We start from the raw sequence: 13,267 nt of genomic DNA, 5'->3' as shown, positions 1-13,267 counted from the left end.
GTGGGGTTTGAACCTGGGACCCTCCCAACCATAGTCCAGAGTGTTTAAGTGATCTCCCATCACACTCATTCTGGATGTGTTTTTTTCCTCATTTAATAATGAATTTTAAAGTTCTTAATCCAATTAAGTTTTAGCAACCTGCTCAGTTGTTTTCTTTGCTTGATGCAGGACAATTACATTTAATTCTTCTGAAAGCGTGTCATGCATCACTGCATCCGTTAGGGTTAACTGACTTGTTTCCAGTTGAATCATCATAATCACCGCAGTAATTATCTACTGGAGAATTTCTGAAGAATTGTCTGTGTTACTGCACCACCAGGGGGCAGCAAATCATCTTGACAAGATGAAAGAGACAGTAAACCATTTAGATCTTCACCTTCAACAACCTGACTGCATTGTAAATATACATCATATTGCATTATGGGTGCAAACAGCTACAAAATGGCCCAGCACGTGTGTGTAAATGAGGCAACTTTTGAGAGTCAGACCGATGAGATAATGGAGTGTGGAGGTAAAGGAACGAGAGCCAAGATGATATGGTGTGCCTTTACATGGCCCAAAACTAGAGTCTTATTCCTTTTAGAGCTTAGCAACCCCCAATAAAGAACTTCCTCTTAACTAATCAAGTCAGGCCTTGCAGTCTTTCTTCTCTTTCAACGTTAACATAACCTTAGAAAGGGCTGATAACATTCCTATGAAAGGTTAGAGAATCACAATACTGTACCCAGGTGCCAATTCATATGCATTAAAATTTTGTGAATATCACAACTTTACAAATAACTGAAATTTTTTTCTCATTTTAACAAAACTCTCGCAATTTCACAAAAACTACAAATATCCCTTTTTGTGGCTTTTTTTCGAGCCAAAATATTAAACTATCAGGAAAAATATACGGTACTATGTAACAATGTAAATTGAGCTAGATTTCGATATAAAATACTGTACATATTTTTTGTACTGTAGAAAGAACACAAGGCAACCATAGAGGAAAATGCAACCTGGGATGGTGAATTATTACCGTATTCACCCTGCAGTACTTATACCAAAAAAAAACACACCTGCAAGAGTTATAGTACATATAGCGGTAACATGTTTTACATTCTAGCACTGCAGGAGACACAACAGGCCAGTACTGTATAGTATACAGGTTTACCTTTACTATCTTTTTTTATTTAAGGGTAATGGATTGAATGGTTTGAGAATTGAGTGTTTTGGGGGCATATTTAAGGTTTAAAATATAAAATCATGCTTTTTTTTTTTTTTACCATGACGCTCGTAAACTGGTAAACAGTGTATAGTATTTTCACCACCTGTAGGATTATAGAAGAATAGCAACATTCTGCCACCTTAAATGCAAACAGATAAACGTCAATTTTACTTTAAAAATCGATTCTGGAGTCTGCTGGTGAACAAAGAGCGAGAGAGAATTCAGCAGTGTTGTGATGTAAAAATATAATACTTCCTGATCATTCCTTGTACCTATATCAGATTTATGTAAAAGCACACACAGACCAATATGAATAGACCATCTTTTAATTATGGACAGAGGTCTGAATAATAGCAGGGTTAGAATTCACACAGTTTCATAGCACGCCGGCGTTTACACACTGAACAGTTGTGATTTCTTTCAAAACATATGCAAAAGTAGTGCTGTTGGAAGGGAAAAAAAGGCAATGGGACAGAGAGAAAACTTAAATTGAAATGAACTCAAAACTAAATAACTTGGTTAACTGATTTCTGGTACAGGTTCAGGTGAACAGGAGTGCACGTCCAACTCGACTTGAAAACCGGTGAGGGAGACTGCGATGAGTGAACACATCGTCGTCATCAGAGCAACCAAAGCCACTGAAATACCACATTACTGTACTGAATCTCACAATGGCTTCAAAAAAAAAAAAAAAAAAAGAACAGTTTAACATCAGTGGAAATTAAGGTACAAATCATTTTTTGGCCTTGAGCTACAAATCAAATGTTAAGTCTTTAGAAGTTGCTAAAGTCTTTAACCCAAATCTTTCTTTACAACAGCTGAGTGATTCCTAGCAGTGCGTCCAAGGCTAAAACCAGCCAAAGGGCACCACAGCCTAACAACACTTCACACGTATATTTGGAAATGCATATCTGCAAAGCAGCAATACAAAAAAAAAATATCCATGAAGAATGCATAATGTCTGAAGAAAAACCAAAAGCAGAAACACTGTATGAAACCATCCCTGCTACTTATTTTCTGAATACAAAACCTCTACCGATAATTAGCTTCTGAGTAGCAAGAAGTCCTTTCAAATTTTTTTTTGTAAGGTTTTCTCTTTTTTTTCTAAAACAAGTAAAATTCAGTCCAGAAGAGGTGAGTGGGATGGATGACAGTCTTCCATCATTTCATCTGCTGAAGGATCCATTAGCATGCAAGCCTCGTAGCGAAGGGCCCGGGGAAGAAGGCTCAGTGGCAGGCTGATCGGAGCTACCCGTCGGGAAGCTTAAGCCAGAGCTGGGAAAGCCTCCGGGTCGTCCACGTCGGGGGCAGATCCACCGCTCGCCTAAAAGCGGAGAGAAGAGACGTGAAGAGGTTTATGTGGAATCACAGAACACACACTGCAGGAAGATGTCTGGATATTAGATAGAGGAAAAACCGGTTTTGTCCTTCACTCAGTACAAAGACGTCTTAAACACATTTTTCATAACGGATTTTTAATAAGATTAACTTACTATTAGTTTTATTAACTTACGAATAGATTTAGAAATGCAGTTTTGTATATTTTACTAAACAACAGTTGTCAGAATGAGATTTTATGCAGAAATAAATTCTATTAAACAACAGTACAGTAAAAAAAAGCTCAACCTAGCTGCGACTCTTTAAACAAAAAGGTTAAAGTTCGAGCATGAAGTTGGCCGAGATGTGTTTAAAGCTTCAAGATTTTGTTTCTTTTTATTGCGACATCATCGATATTATTCTAAACCAGCAAACACACAGAGCTGTGTGAAAACATTGACCAATATCGTGCAACTGTTTAGCGACACGTCCCTGTAATCAGAAACACACAGAGTATCCTCCCTATCAAAAACAATGACTCTGCCCACCTTATCAGGCCTGCGCTCACGAGGTGCTCTGGTGGGTCCACCCCCACGGGCTCCTCCTCTTCCTCCTCCACGAGGTCCTCCACGTCCACGTCCAGGGCGCCCCAGGTCGCCGAAGTTGATCTCCAGCTGAGACGTGATGTCGTTGGCGGGCTTGCGGAAGTGATGATCACCAGAGCCGTCGTCCAATGGAGCCTGGGGTGGACAAAAACAAACAAACAGAAGTTATTTCATTTAAAGACCTTTTTTTTTAATCTTAAGAGTGACTTGAAGTTCAACCCACTAAAGTTTGAAGAATCCTTTAATCTCTCTTATGTACTCTAGCGGGGTATTTACTCTGCTTACATATTAATGAAGACAATATTAAAAGAAAAGACATTAAGGAACAGATTCAACAGAAATTCAGCCCCAGCTCTCACATCCTTGGCCTTGGACTTGTGCAGCAGGTATCCCTTCTTCCAGTCAGCTCCTTCATTGGCCTTGCGAAGGTTGAACTCCACCTTAGACCTCTCTTTGTCCTGCTGGGCTTTCCATTCGTCCAAGGTCATCTCCTTAGCCCCTTCCTCTTTCACCTCCTCAGCCTCATTCTCCCTAAGACAAGATTAAGAGGTCAGAGTTCAGATCGTATATGGTTAAATAAAATCAATTTATACTGAATGAGCAACTTTTCTATACGGATAGTACTTAGAAACCTTACAAAGTCCGACAGAGCATGTCTTATTCGCCTTTGACACTAATATACGATGTAAAGCATTTACCGTCTAACTTGATTATATCTGTGACTTTTCCCCACACCGCCATCATGTGGCCAAAAAACATAACCACGCCTAAGGAAATTAATCTCAAACGTGAGATGTAATAGTGCGGTCTCTGCGCCTTTAAATTATGAAGGGAGGGCCTCCGAGTGGCGCAGTGGTAAAGCGCTCGCCCTATCATCCGGAGATCGCTGGTTCGAACCCCGGGTGATGCTGTTTTCCTCTCACAGCCGGAGGCACAGAGAGAGCTGATTGGCCGAGCTCTCTCAGGGGGGCGGGATGAGAGGTATTTGGGCTCCCGCATTAATCACGGCTCTACAGCCAATCAGGGGCGTCTGTAAGCTCGCGCACGCGGAAGGGGCGGCTAGCGCTTTCCTCCGAGTGTGTTACTCCGCCCCTAACGGTGCGTGAGCGAGCAGTTCGAAAAGATGCGGTCGGCTCGCGTCACGTGGTTCGGAGGAAACACGGGATAGCTTTCGCCCTCCCGACTGAGTGGTTGTGGTAGCCTTAATGTGGGAGCCCCCTGGTGACGGTGAGGAATTGGCCACGACTAGATTGGGGAGAAAATCGAAAAAAGAATTGGACAGGACTAAATTTATAAAAAAAAAAAAAAAAAAAAAAAAAAAAAAAAATTTATGAAGGGAATCCCGGACGCCATTTTGTCTCAGAGCTGTTTTCCACTGTATTGGACTGTGAACTCTTTTGTTGAGGATTTACTGAAATCAGGATTATTTACCATCAGGAAAAACATTTTCTATCATCGTGCTTCTGGACTGATTCGTTGAAACCATTGAGGCCGACTAATTTCTGCCGCAACCTCCACATGCGCACACAAACAAAATACTGGGCTTTGGACATTAGACATTTTATACATTCACTTACACACTAAAAATATTGTATATAAAATTATAAATATCTGGTGCACTGCAGTGTCAATTTGTTGTACAATACATGTGAGCTACTTCTACGACTTGTTCCTAACTCGAGGACTACCTGTAAAGCCGTCAAAATGCTGCTAAAATCTTACCACAAACTAATCTAAACGCAGAATAACCAAAACCTAGCTTAAACGTCTTTATTCTAAAAATCGTTTTCCATCGTCAAAATCTGGTTTTAAAAAGAACCTTAATACACTACGTCGTAACGGAACCTCACTTCCCCATGAAAAGCTAACGATTCTACTCTATTAAATGTCATCACTCAGGGATGAGCAGCAGTTGATTTTTAAAATCTAGTGTTGTTGATCATCCAAGTGTACGCACTTGTTCTCAGAGTCAGCGGGCGGGTGCTCCTCTCCCTCAGGGGTTTCCTCTGTGACATTCGATTGGTCAAGCTCACTGTAGAGAGAGGGGTGGAAAAAAATCAACGATGTTTAATGTGCAATATGCATTAACGCTTTCAGATTTACACATCACAGTTGACGCATTTACTTTCTTAAGTTACACAACTCACATCAGAGTGTTATGTTTAAACATACACTACTCAAAAGACTCATTCACCTCAGTGGACCAACGTACCTCTCTGTAGAAATAGCCCCGACCCCTCACACATACAATCTACTCATCCAGATTTGTACCATTTCCACCCCGAGTAGGAGTGCGTGTGTGTGTTTCTGTCCTGCTGTTGCACTGACCTCAGTTCATCCTTGACAGTGCCCCAGTTATGGGATCCTCCTCCTCCACGCTTCTCTTCTGGTTTGAGGCTGCTGAAACAAACATTCGGATTTAACTTGGACATAAAGGAAAATAATAAAATAAATATATAAAAAAAAGATGGCTGATCAGCTTTTAAAGGCACTGGAATCACTTACGACCGGTCGCTGCCACTGTGCCTGTCGAATTCACGCTTGCCGCGGGAGTCAAATCCGTCGCTGCGTCCCATGCCTCTGCCCCGACCTCCACGGGCTCCTCGGCCACCGCCGCGGCCTCGGAACGGCCGATCGTGAACGGCCCTGAAACGAGGACGTGATATTAGTATCATTTTAGTCTCATTACTTCATTCTATGTGTAACTTACAAATCAGTTATCGATTTTCATAACGTTTGGTGCCATCACACCCAATTAGTTTTGACCTTTAAACGCTAATTAATGATTATTCTTAAAATAACTCCCTGCTAGTTCCTCACTAATCCTTTAGGCTGAGGTCTGACGTTCCCTGTCTGCCAAATGTCTATCCGTTTAAAGTTGTTATAGAATTATACATATTATTTAGTCTTATGATGGTCTCTTTTTTTGGCCCAGAATGTAGCTCTTTCTCCAGCCATCAATATGAAGCTCCCCAGTTATTACTTATATCTTTGATGCATCTGACATCACAACTGGATGAGCATTCACGTTGTTCGTTTGATTACAGGCTTGTTTTTGTTCGTATGGAAATTCTGAAGACCACAATTTTAACGCTTCACTGGAGCAAGCGTGCATATCTTAAAGTACGTACCATCGCTCACAGGCCATGCGTAGTAGTTAAAAAAGAGCTGTTACGAAAGAAATATGACGAAGATAAATATTGCAGAAGAATAATCTTTGCAAATGTATGCAAAAATCCATTTATTGGAGGGTGGGGTCGCTTTACCCAAGATTTAAATAAATATATATTTCTTTAAAGTAAGAAACCCACTACACACTTAAGTCGTTAATTTTCATGAATACTCATGTGTGCTTGTGTGTGTTGTGGTACACAGCGTGTTGTTGTGCATTTCACTTCGCAAATCCTACTAATTAAATCATTGTCTCACTTTTCGGCAGAGGACTCTCCGCCCTCGGCCGGCTTCTCCTCGGCGGGTTTATCAGGCCGGCGCTCGCGTGGTGGCCGTCTCTCGGTGCGTCGTTCTGCCTGGGGACGACCCTCACCCTGTCCCTCGCCCCTGCCTTGCTGCTGCTGGTGCTGCTGCGGTGGCGGCTGCTGGTGGTGGTGGTGCTGCTGCTGCTGAGAGCCCTGCTGAGCCTGCTGCTCCGGCCGCCGGCCCATCCTCCTCACTCCTGAAACACAAAGGAAGGATTAACACCCATTTGGAACTTTTTTTTTTAACCCAGGTAAATTCGGAAGCTGAAAAGCAGCTGAGTCTGAATAGGCATTGAATTTAACACGCTTCACTGATAGATGGAGGGGGAGGGGAGGGGAGGGGACGACGACACTAAGCGTGACTAAATCGCTTTGACGACTTTTGTGGGAAGGGATTCGAAGGCTGCACATCATATCGACGCCATCTAAATGCGAAACCGCCGCAGGAACATGGTGAGGCAATAGTGCAGCACCAGGTCACAGGAAAGAGAGCTAGTTGGTGGAAAAGCTTGCCTCCACGCACCAAAATAGCTTCTGTGGCCAACGCAGCTGTCCGCCTGTGCACCTGTCCGGCACTTTTAAATCTGACCCGAGGCAAACCCATGTGGCCTGATCTCTACCGGCGTGGACCCTGTGCATCAACAGGATCATAAAGCGTATAATACTTTACAACGCACTACTTGTGCATGCCGGATTCATTCAAGTGTGTGTGTTGGTGTGTACAGGATGAAAGCACGTGTTTGAGCCTTTGGGTGTGTTCGTTACAAGATCTGCTTGAGGCACGAAACCCGTCACACCCGAAAAACTTGGACAGGAATCACTCTGTGAGGCAGATAACAGCACACACAGGGCTGTGAACTACAACAAGATCAGACATCATGATTAACACTTGTGTTTAATGACAATAAGCTGACTAGAGGTTTCTACAGCTAGAAATCCAAAAGAACTCGTTTGTATTTTTATTTCATATAAATTTGCTGTTTGGAGACTAAAATATTCTTACACACATCATATACAGCAAAAAGTGATATTTTGTCATAATTTCACATCTCTGAATTGGGATGAGTTTTAAATATATCATTAATATACTTATGTAGTGTAATAAATAACCCCCTTAACAATGTTGTAAAATGTTTATTTAGTGGAAAAAAAACACTAACACGAATTAAACCATTTTAAATCCACAATAAAGATTTCGAAGCAGCCTGAGAAACAACGTGAGCAGAGAATCGAGGTTGCTCTTGAACGCTTCCCTCCAACCAAAACCACGAGGTTGTCTAGTTGTTGCTAGCCTACACGACTAACCTTATATTTCTCATTAGAAAACGCTTCATTTCTACGTTTTTTTTTTAATCCTAAACCTTATCTAGCACCCCCCCAAAACCGTCCTTACATCTCATCACAATGCCCAAAGTGCGTTTAAACAATGTAAAATGGACGTCTTCGGTGTGCTTCTGGTCTTTTCTTTTCTCATGCTAGCTTTTACTTCAATTCCGAGGTCTGGTCCTAAATGGCGCGCGCCGCTTTTTGTAGGAGTGCACTAGATTGAATAACGTAAGGAACAGTAGGGAATCGGCGCACTTTATAGATTTAAACGTATCGGTTTAGAATGCGGCCCGAGTGTAGCTCAGCAACGCGAGGTAGAGAAGGCCTTGTGGTTAGCCATGTCAGGTTTATTAGCAACAGGTTCACTTCAAGTAAACATTATAGGTATTATAAATAATTAATGAAGGTGAGGCGGTTAGCTTTAGGAGCTTAGCTTTTGAAGGAGTTGAGATGGAGAAATGTTTTATTGTTGTCTGGTTATGAAGAGTGCAGGAGGAGGTTGAGAACCTCATGGCTTAAGAGAAGATCAAGTGCATGAAAACTAAACATTTCCTCTGTGAGTAAACCTTCTCACCTTCTTTCTTTAGAGCAACAGGAGCGCTGCTCTCTTCCTTCTCCTTCTTGTCGAGAAGAGGAGCTCTCCTCTCCTTCTGAGACTCCTTCTTGGGCTGCTTGGCCGCCTGCGCAGAGCTCTTGGCGGCCCCGGGAGCGCCCGCGTCCTTCTTCTTGGTCTCGGCCTGCTTTAACACCTCGAACGGATCCTCTTCATCATCAAATAGCTGGTCGAACCGATTGGTTACGACGCAGCCGAAACCTTCTTGCAGATGTCCGGGCATGATGGCGCCCCTTCAGCAGGATTCTCCTCCGATTCTACGAGGCTCGGTGCGAACTTCTCGCTGCTAGATGCCACAAGATGGCTGGAAAGGACCTTCGCTTCTCTTCCGGCGCGATAGACATCCGGGGCCTGGCGCGCGGAGCATCATGGGGGATGGAGTCAAGAAACAAGAGAGGCCATGTGCGCGCGACCTCACTTACTCACTCTGGCTGTGGATTTAAGATTTAAAGATGCTTTATTGGCCTGACGAATATTTACATTCGTATTGCCAAAGATAAAGTAAATAACTGAAGTAAAAAAAGAAAAGTAATAATAAATAAATTTATGTAAAATAAGAGTAGAGACATTTAGTCAAAGATAAAGTCACTCTTGTGAATATTTTAAAAAGGGAAAGCATACACATAATAATAATAATAATAATTATTATTATTATTATTTTCTGCTTTATCTTTCTCTCTCTCTGACTTTCTCTTTCTTTCTCTCTCTCTCTCTCTCTCTCTGCCAAAACCGTAATGATGGTAGATTACATTGTAAATAACACTTATAAACATATTAAAGATCAAAGAAAAACATGGTTAGCCAGAGCAGTGGCGTAGTGGTTAGCTCTGTCGCCTTGCACCTCCAGGGTCCGGGTCCGGGTTCGAGTCCCACCTCATGGTCTGCGTGCATGGAGTTTGCATCTTCTCCCTGAGCTTGGTGGGTTTCCCTCTGGTACTCTGGTTTCCTCCATCAGTCCAAAGACATGCAAATTATGCTAATTGGTGTTCCCGAATTACCCATAGTGTGTGTGTATGTGCGTGTGCTCTGTGAGGAATTGGCACCCTGTCTCGGGTGTATCACTCCTTGTGCCCCAAGTCTCCTGGGACAGACTCCAGGCCCCCCACAACCCTGAATACAGGATAAAGAGGTATAGATGATGAGTGAGTGAGTGAGTGAAAAGCATAGTTCAACAATAATAATAACAACAAAGAAACATCAATATTAACAACAACAAAAACTATCCTTAACTGAACAGTAATTAAATTCTGACTAGAGTTAGGGTTAGGAATATTCAGGGTGTGTCTCACTGTGTCTTAATGTCTCTCAGGCTTTCACTCTCTGACACATATTTTGAAGACAAGGCAGCAGTGGAGCGTTGTTCTAAAATCATCCTCATTTTTTCACTATCTGCCAATTTAGGAAAATTCTCTGTCTCTCACTCTCTCTCTGTCTGTTAATATTATCAGTCCACTTTATAGTGTTTAATATAAACTTGTCTGCAGTAATCTCACCTGTGTGAGATGACTGCAGACAAGATAATAAAATATGCCATAAATACATAAGACAATATACTAGAAGTTGAGCCACAGCTTCACCTGCGTGTTCCCACTTCCTGCGAATGGGGTGTGTCGCGAAATCGCAGCTGCTCATGATGCTGCTCCAGTGTTTCAGCTGCATCTAACTACAAAAAGAGGGACTCCAGTTGTTTGCATGTGCCTGGCTTTTGCACATTAATGCATACAAGAGTTTGGTCACAAGTTATAATTCAGTGTTTGTTTTATGATTTATTTTCCCCATTCTACAACAATACTTGAAATTTCAAAACTATGAAATAACACATATGGCATTGGATAGTTAAGTACCAACAACAACAGTCAGTTGTTATTTTAAGACATGAAGGTCAGCTGTTCTGAATAGTTCTAGCAAGAACAGTGTTGTGTCAAGTGTATTTGTAAAACCCATCAAGCACCATGATAAAACTGGCTCTCATGAAGACCATCACAGGAAAGCAAGACCAAAAATTACTTACGTTCATTTAGAGTCACCAGCCGCAGAAATCACCAATTAACAAACAACACCTCAGATTAGAGCCGTTATGAAGGATTTACAGAGTGTACGTTTAGAAACATCTCAATATCAAAAGAGACTATTGCATATTTTGGATGCTTTTAGCGTTGTTATACAACTTTTAATCAGTAAAGGCTACGGAATTGGAATCAACTTGTGTCACATCAGTTTGAAAATGACAAAAGAAAGCTTAGGTGAAAGTAAGAGGGAAGAAAGATTACATGAATTTTCTGGTAGGAAACAAAAGAAAAAAAATTGGTAGAATAAACTATATTTCTATTTTTATTTAAAGTAAATCAAATGTTTGACGTCACTAAATCCATAAAGGCCCATTACAGATGTTTTCGCATCACACTAACCTCCTGAGGTGTATTTGCAGTAGGACAGCTCAGATAGCAGAATTTCTGCAAGCCTAATCATTATCCTTTAATATCACCCTGAAGCCTGAAGGAGAGCTCACCTCCATAATATTCGCTCTCTAAACATGTCTAAAATGTCGAGTGTCATCACAGAGGCGATGATCGAGTCCTACGCCCTGATGATCTTGGTGATGGCGACGTTTTTCGTCTACTTCTGTGGCATGGTCTGGGCGTTTTGCAACCCGAAGCTCAGTGGCGCAGAGGAGGAAGAAATCACCTTGGAGTGTGTGAGCGAGACGGGACAGAGTGACGGAGTTTCGCTGGAGCTGTGTGTGAGGCATGGGGAGCTGAGAGGCTGTGAAGCGTACACACCAGGTGGAGCGATGGTCGACCGCCCGGGGATGCCGGACACGCAGTCCTACAGCGGCTATGTCAATTACTTTTATGATGTGGATTAACTCAGAGAGGTGACACACTCTTTCACATGTCAAGCAGTGACATCATGTTCAGGACTGTATTGCCTGTTAATAGTATTCCTATTTCATTTATTTAACTTTTTTTTTATCACTAGGTGACAGAGCTTCTACGTGTATCACACTCACCAAGAAGAAATCGGATCACCTCAAATTGGATCACCTTCAACCGCTCATGGATAACAGCTTCTTTATCATCGAATCATTAAATGTAGTGATGTGTGCCAACATTTTTACAAATTGCACTTTGTTCTGTCCTTTGATAAAAATCAATGCTAAGTGTCTCATTCGTTCCCCTAAATTGTATAAGAGTGTTTTAGATAAAGTTTCACTGTTTAAAGGATCCCTGCTCCAATTGTCAACTCGGGTTACTCCCATGTGCTCTTCTGGGTTCTCGGGTTTCCTCCCTTCCTCCCAACAACATGCCTGGCTACTCAAATTACTCTACCCCTTAGTGTGATTAAGAGTATGTATTAGTGATGGGTCGTTCATGAACGATAATTTCTTTTGGAAAAAATCTTTAACGTGATTTAGAAGAACGAGTAGTCTCAGAGTGATTCGTTCATTTTCTACTGGGCGCGCCTGTGCAAATCATCGCAAAGCCTCTGTAGGTTATGTACAGGAAACAGAATTGAGAGATTCTTTCTTAATGACTTTTCTTCTCCGAGTCGTTCGTTCTTTTGTCACGTGACTCCCATAGACGCTATGCGGTGCAATAGATTCAAAAGAACGAACGACTTAGACTGGGAGTTATGAGAGGTGAGCTACTCATTCTGTTTATTATAATATGTCCTTAGCTGCATTGTAATATTTTTATTACTGAAACTATAGACAAACTTTGTGTATGTAGACGTATTGGGGGTCTGTATGTTGAAAATGCAACATTTTATTTTATTGCTTATCAAAAGAACGAAATAAACTAAATGACACAAACATAGATTCAAAGAACCGGATCATTAAAATGATTCAGACTACCCATCACTAGTATGAATTTGTGTCATGGACCTCTGTGGAGCTTGTAGGCTGTGACAAATGTCATGTTCTCATGCTATTTACATTACGTTAAATAAACTTGAACCCAAGTACTATTTATTTACTCTTGTGTAGTCTTAACATTATGTAAACTACAATTGTGGTAGGATTTAAACATGTCCGCCTTCACTAAACCCCTTAAATAAAGCAGGGCAATTCCTGCGTCATGCAACATCCAGATCTCTAGCTCTGCTCGACTGATCTCTCGGAGCACAAGGAAGGCAGCATCATGACTCTTCTGTCACCTTGGTGCTGGAATGAAATTCCTTTAGATGTACAAACAGCTGAGTCACTCAGTACATTTATTTACATGCACGGTGAAATCGAGGTATGGTTATAGCTTGACTACGTCAATTAATTATTCTACTGTCCTTGTGCTATTATACAATTATTATATAACAGCAATAGGGAAACAGCAGGGAAACCAATTTACTAAGCGAAATATGTCCAGGTCCGCTATGATAGGTGGCGATTTGCCCCCTTTCGGCTTGTATGTATAGTAGAACCTCAGCATGTGGATGCTCTCCATAATTACATTTCTATTTCAATAATAAGTATTAAAATTAGTAAAAAAAAAAAAAAAATTGTATCAGCATACGAAACATTTGCAATATAGAAACAAACGAACTAAACCAGTTCCAAACTAAGTTGCGCGTCTGTCCACTGTCTATAGGCTGTCTGCACAATGTAGTGATGGCGATATGAAGCTTTGTGAAGCTCTGAAGCCTTCCAGCCAATCTGTTCACAAAAGGGTTGATTTCTCAAGGCTTCATTTGCACACAAACCCCCCTACTGGTCAAAAAATGTAAG

At 41.5% G+C, this 13,267-nt stretch overlaps 1 protein-coding gene across 2 annotated transcripts; it reads right to left on the bottom strand.

Moving 5' to 3' along the window:
* Nucleotides 1–1,517: 1,517 nt before the first annotated feature.
* On the bottom strand, nt 1,518–8,876 carry serbp1a (SERPINE1 mRNA binding protein 1a). Of its 2 annotated transcripts, none has more exons than XM_053498879.1 (8): nt 8,506–8,876; nt 6,559–6,802; nt 5,635–5,775; nt 5,458–5,529; nt 5,087–5,161; nt 3,489–3,660; nt 3,073–3,264; nt 1,518–2,531 (listed from the first exon to the last, which is right to left on the bottom strand). In XM_053498879.1, exons 1-8 carry the CDS (start codon nt 8,765–8,767, stop codon nt 2,472–2,474), a joined length of 1,218 nt encoding a protein of 405 aa, XP_053354854.1. In that variant the 5' UTR covers nt 8,768–8,876; the 3' UTR covers nt 1,518–2,471. The 2 variants fall into 2 exon arrangements, with proteins under 2 accessions (XP_053354854.1, XP_053354855.1); XM_053498880.1 differs by having other exon boundaries at nt 5,458–5,526.
* Nucleotides 8,877–13,267: the final 4,391 nt, after the last annotated feature.

Source organism: Clarias gariepinus, chromosome 6, assembly GCF_024256425.1.
Source record: "Clarias gariepinus isolate MV-2021 ecotype Netherlands chromosome 6, CGAR_prim_01v2, whole genome shotgun sequence".
In the NCBI taxonomy this organism is placed as follows: Eukaryota; Metazoa; Chordata; class Actinopteri; order Siluriformes; family Clariidae; genus Clarias; species Clarias gariepinus.
The sequence above is the reverse complement of the archived record's forward strand: the minus strand, read 5'-3'. Positions and strand labels throughout refer to the sequence as shown.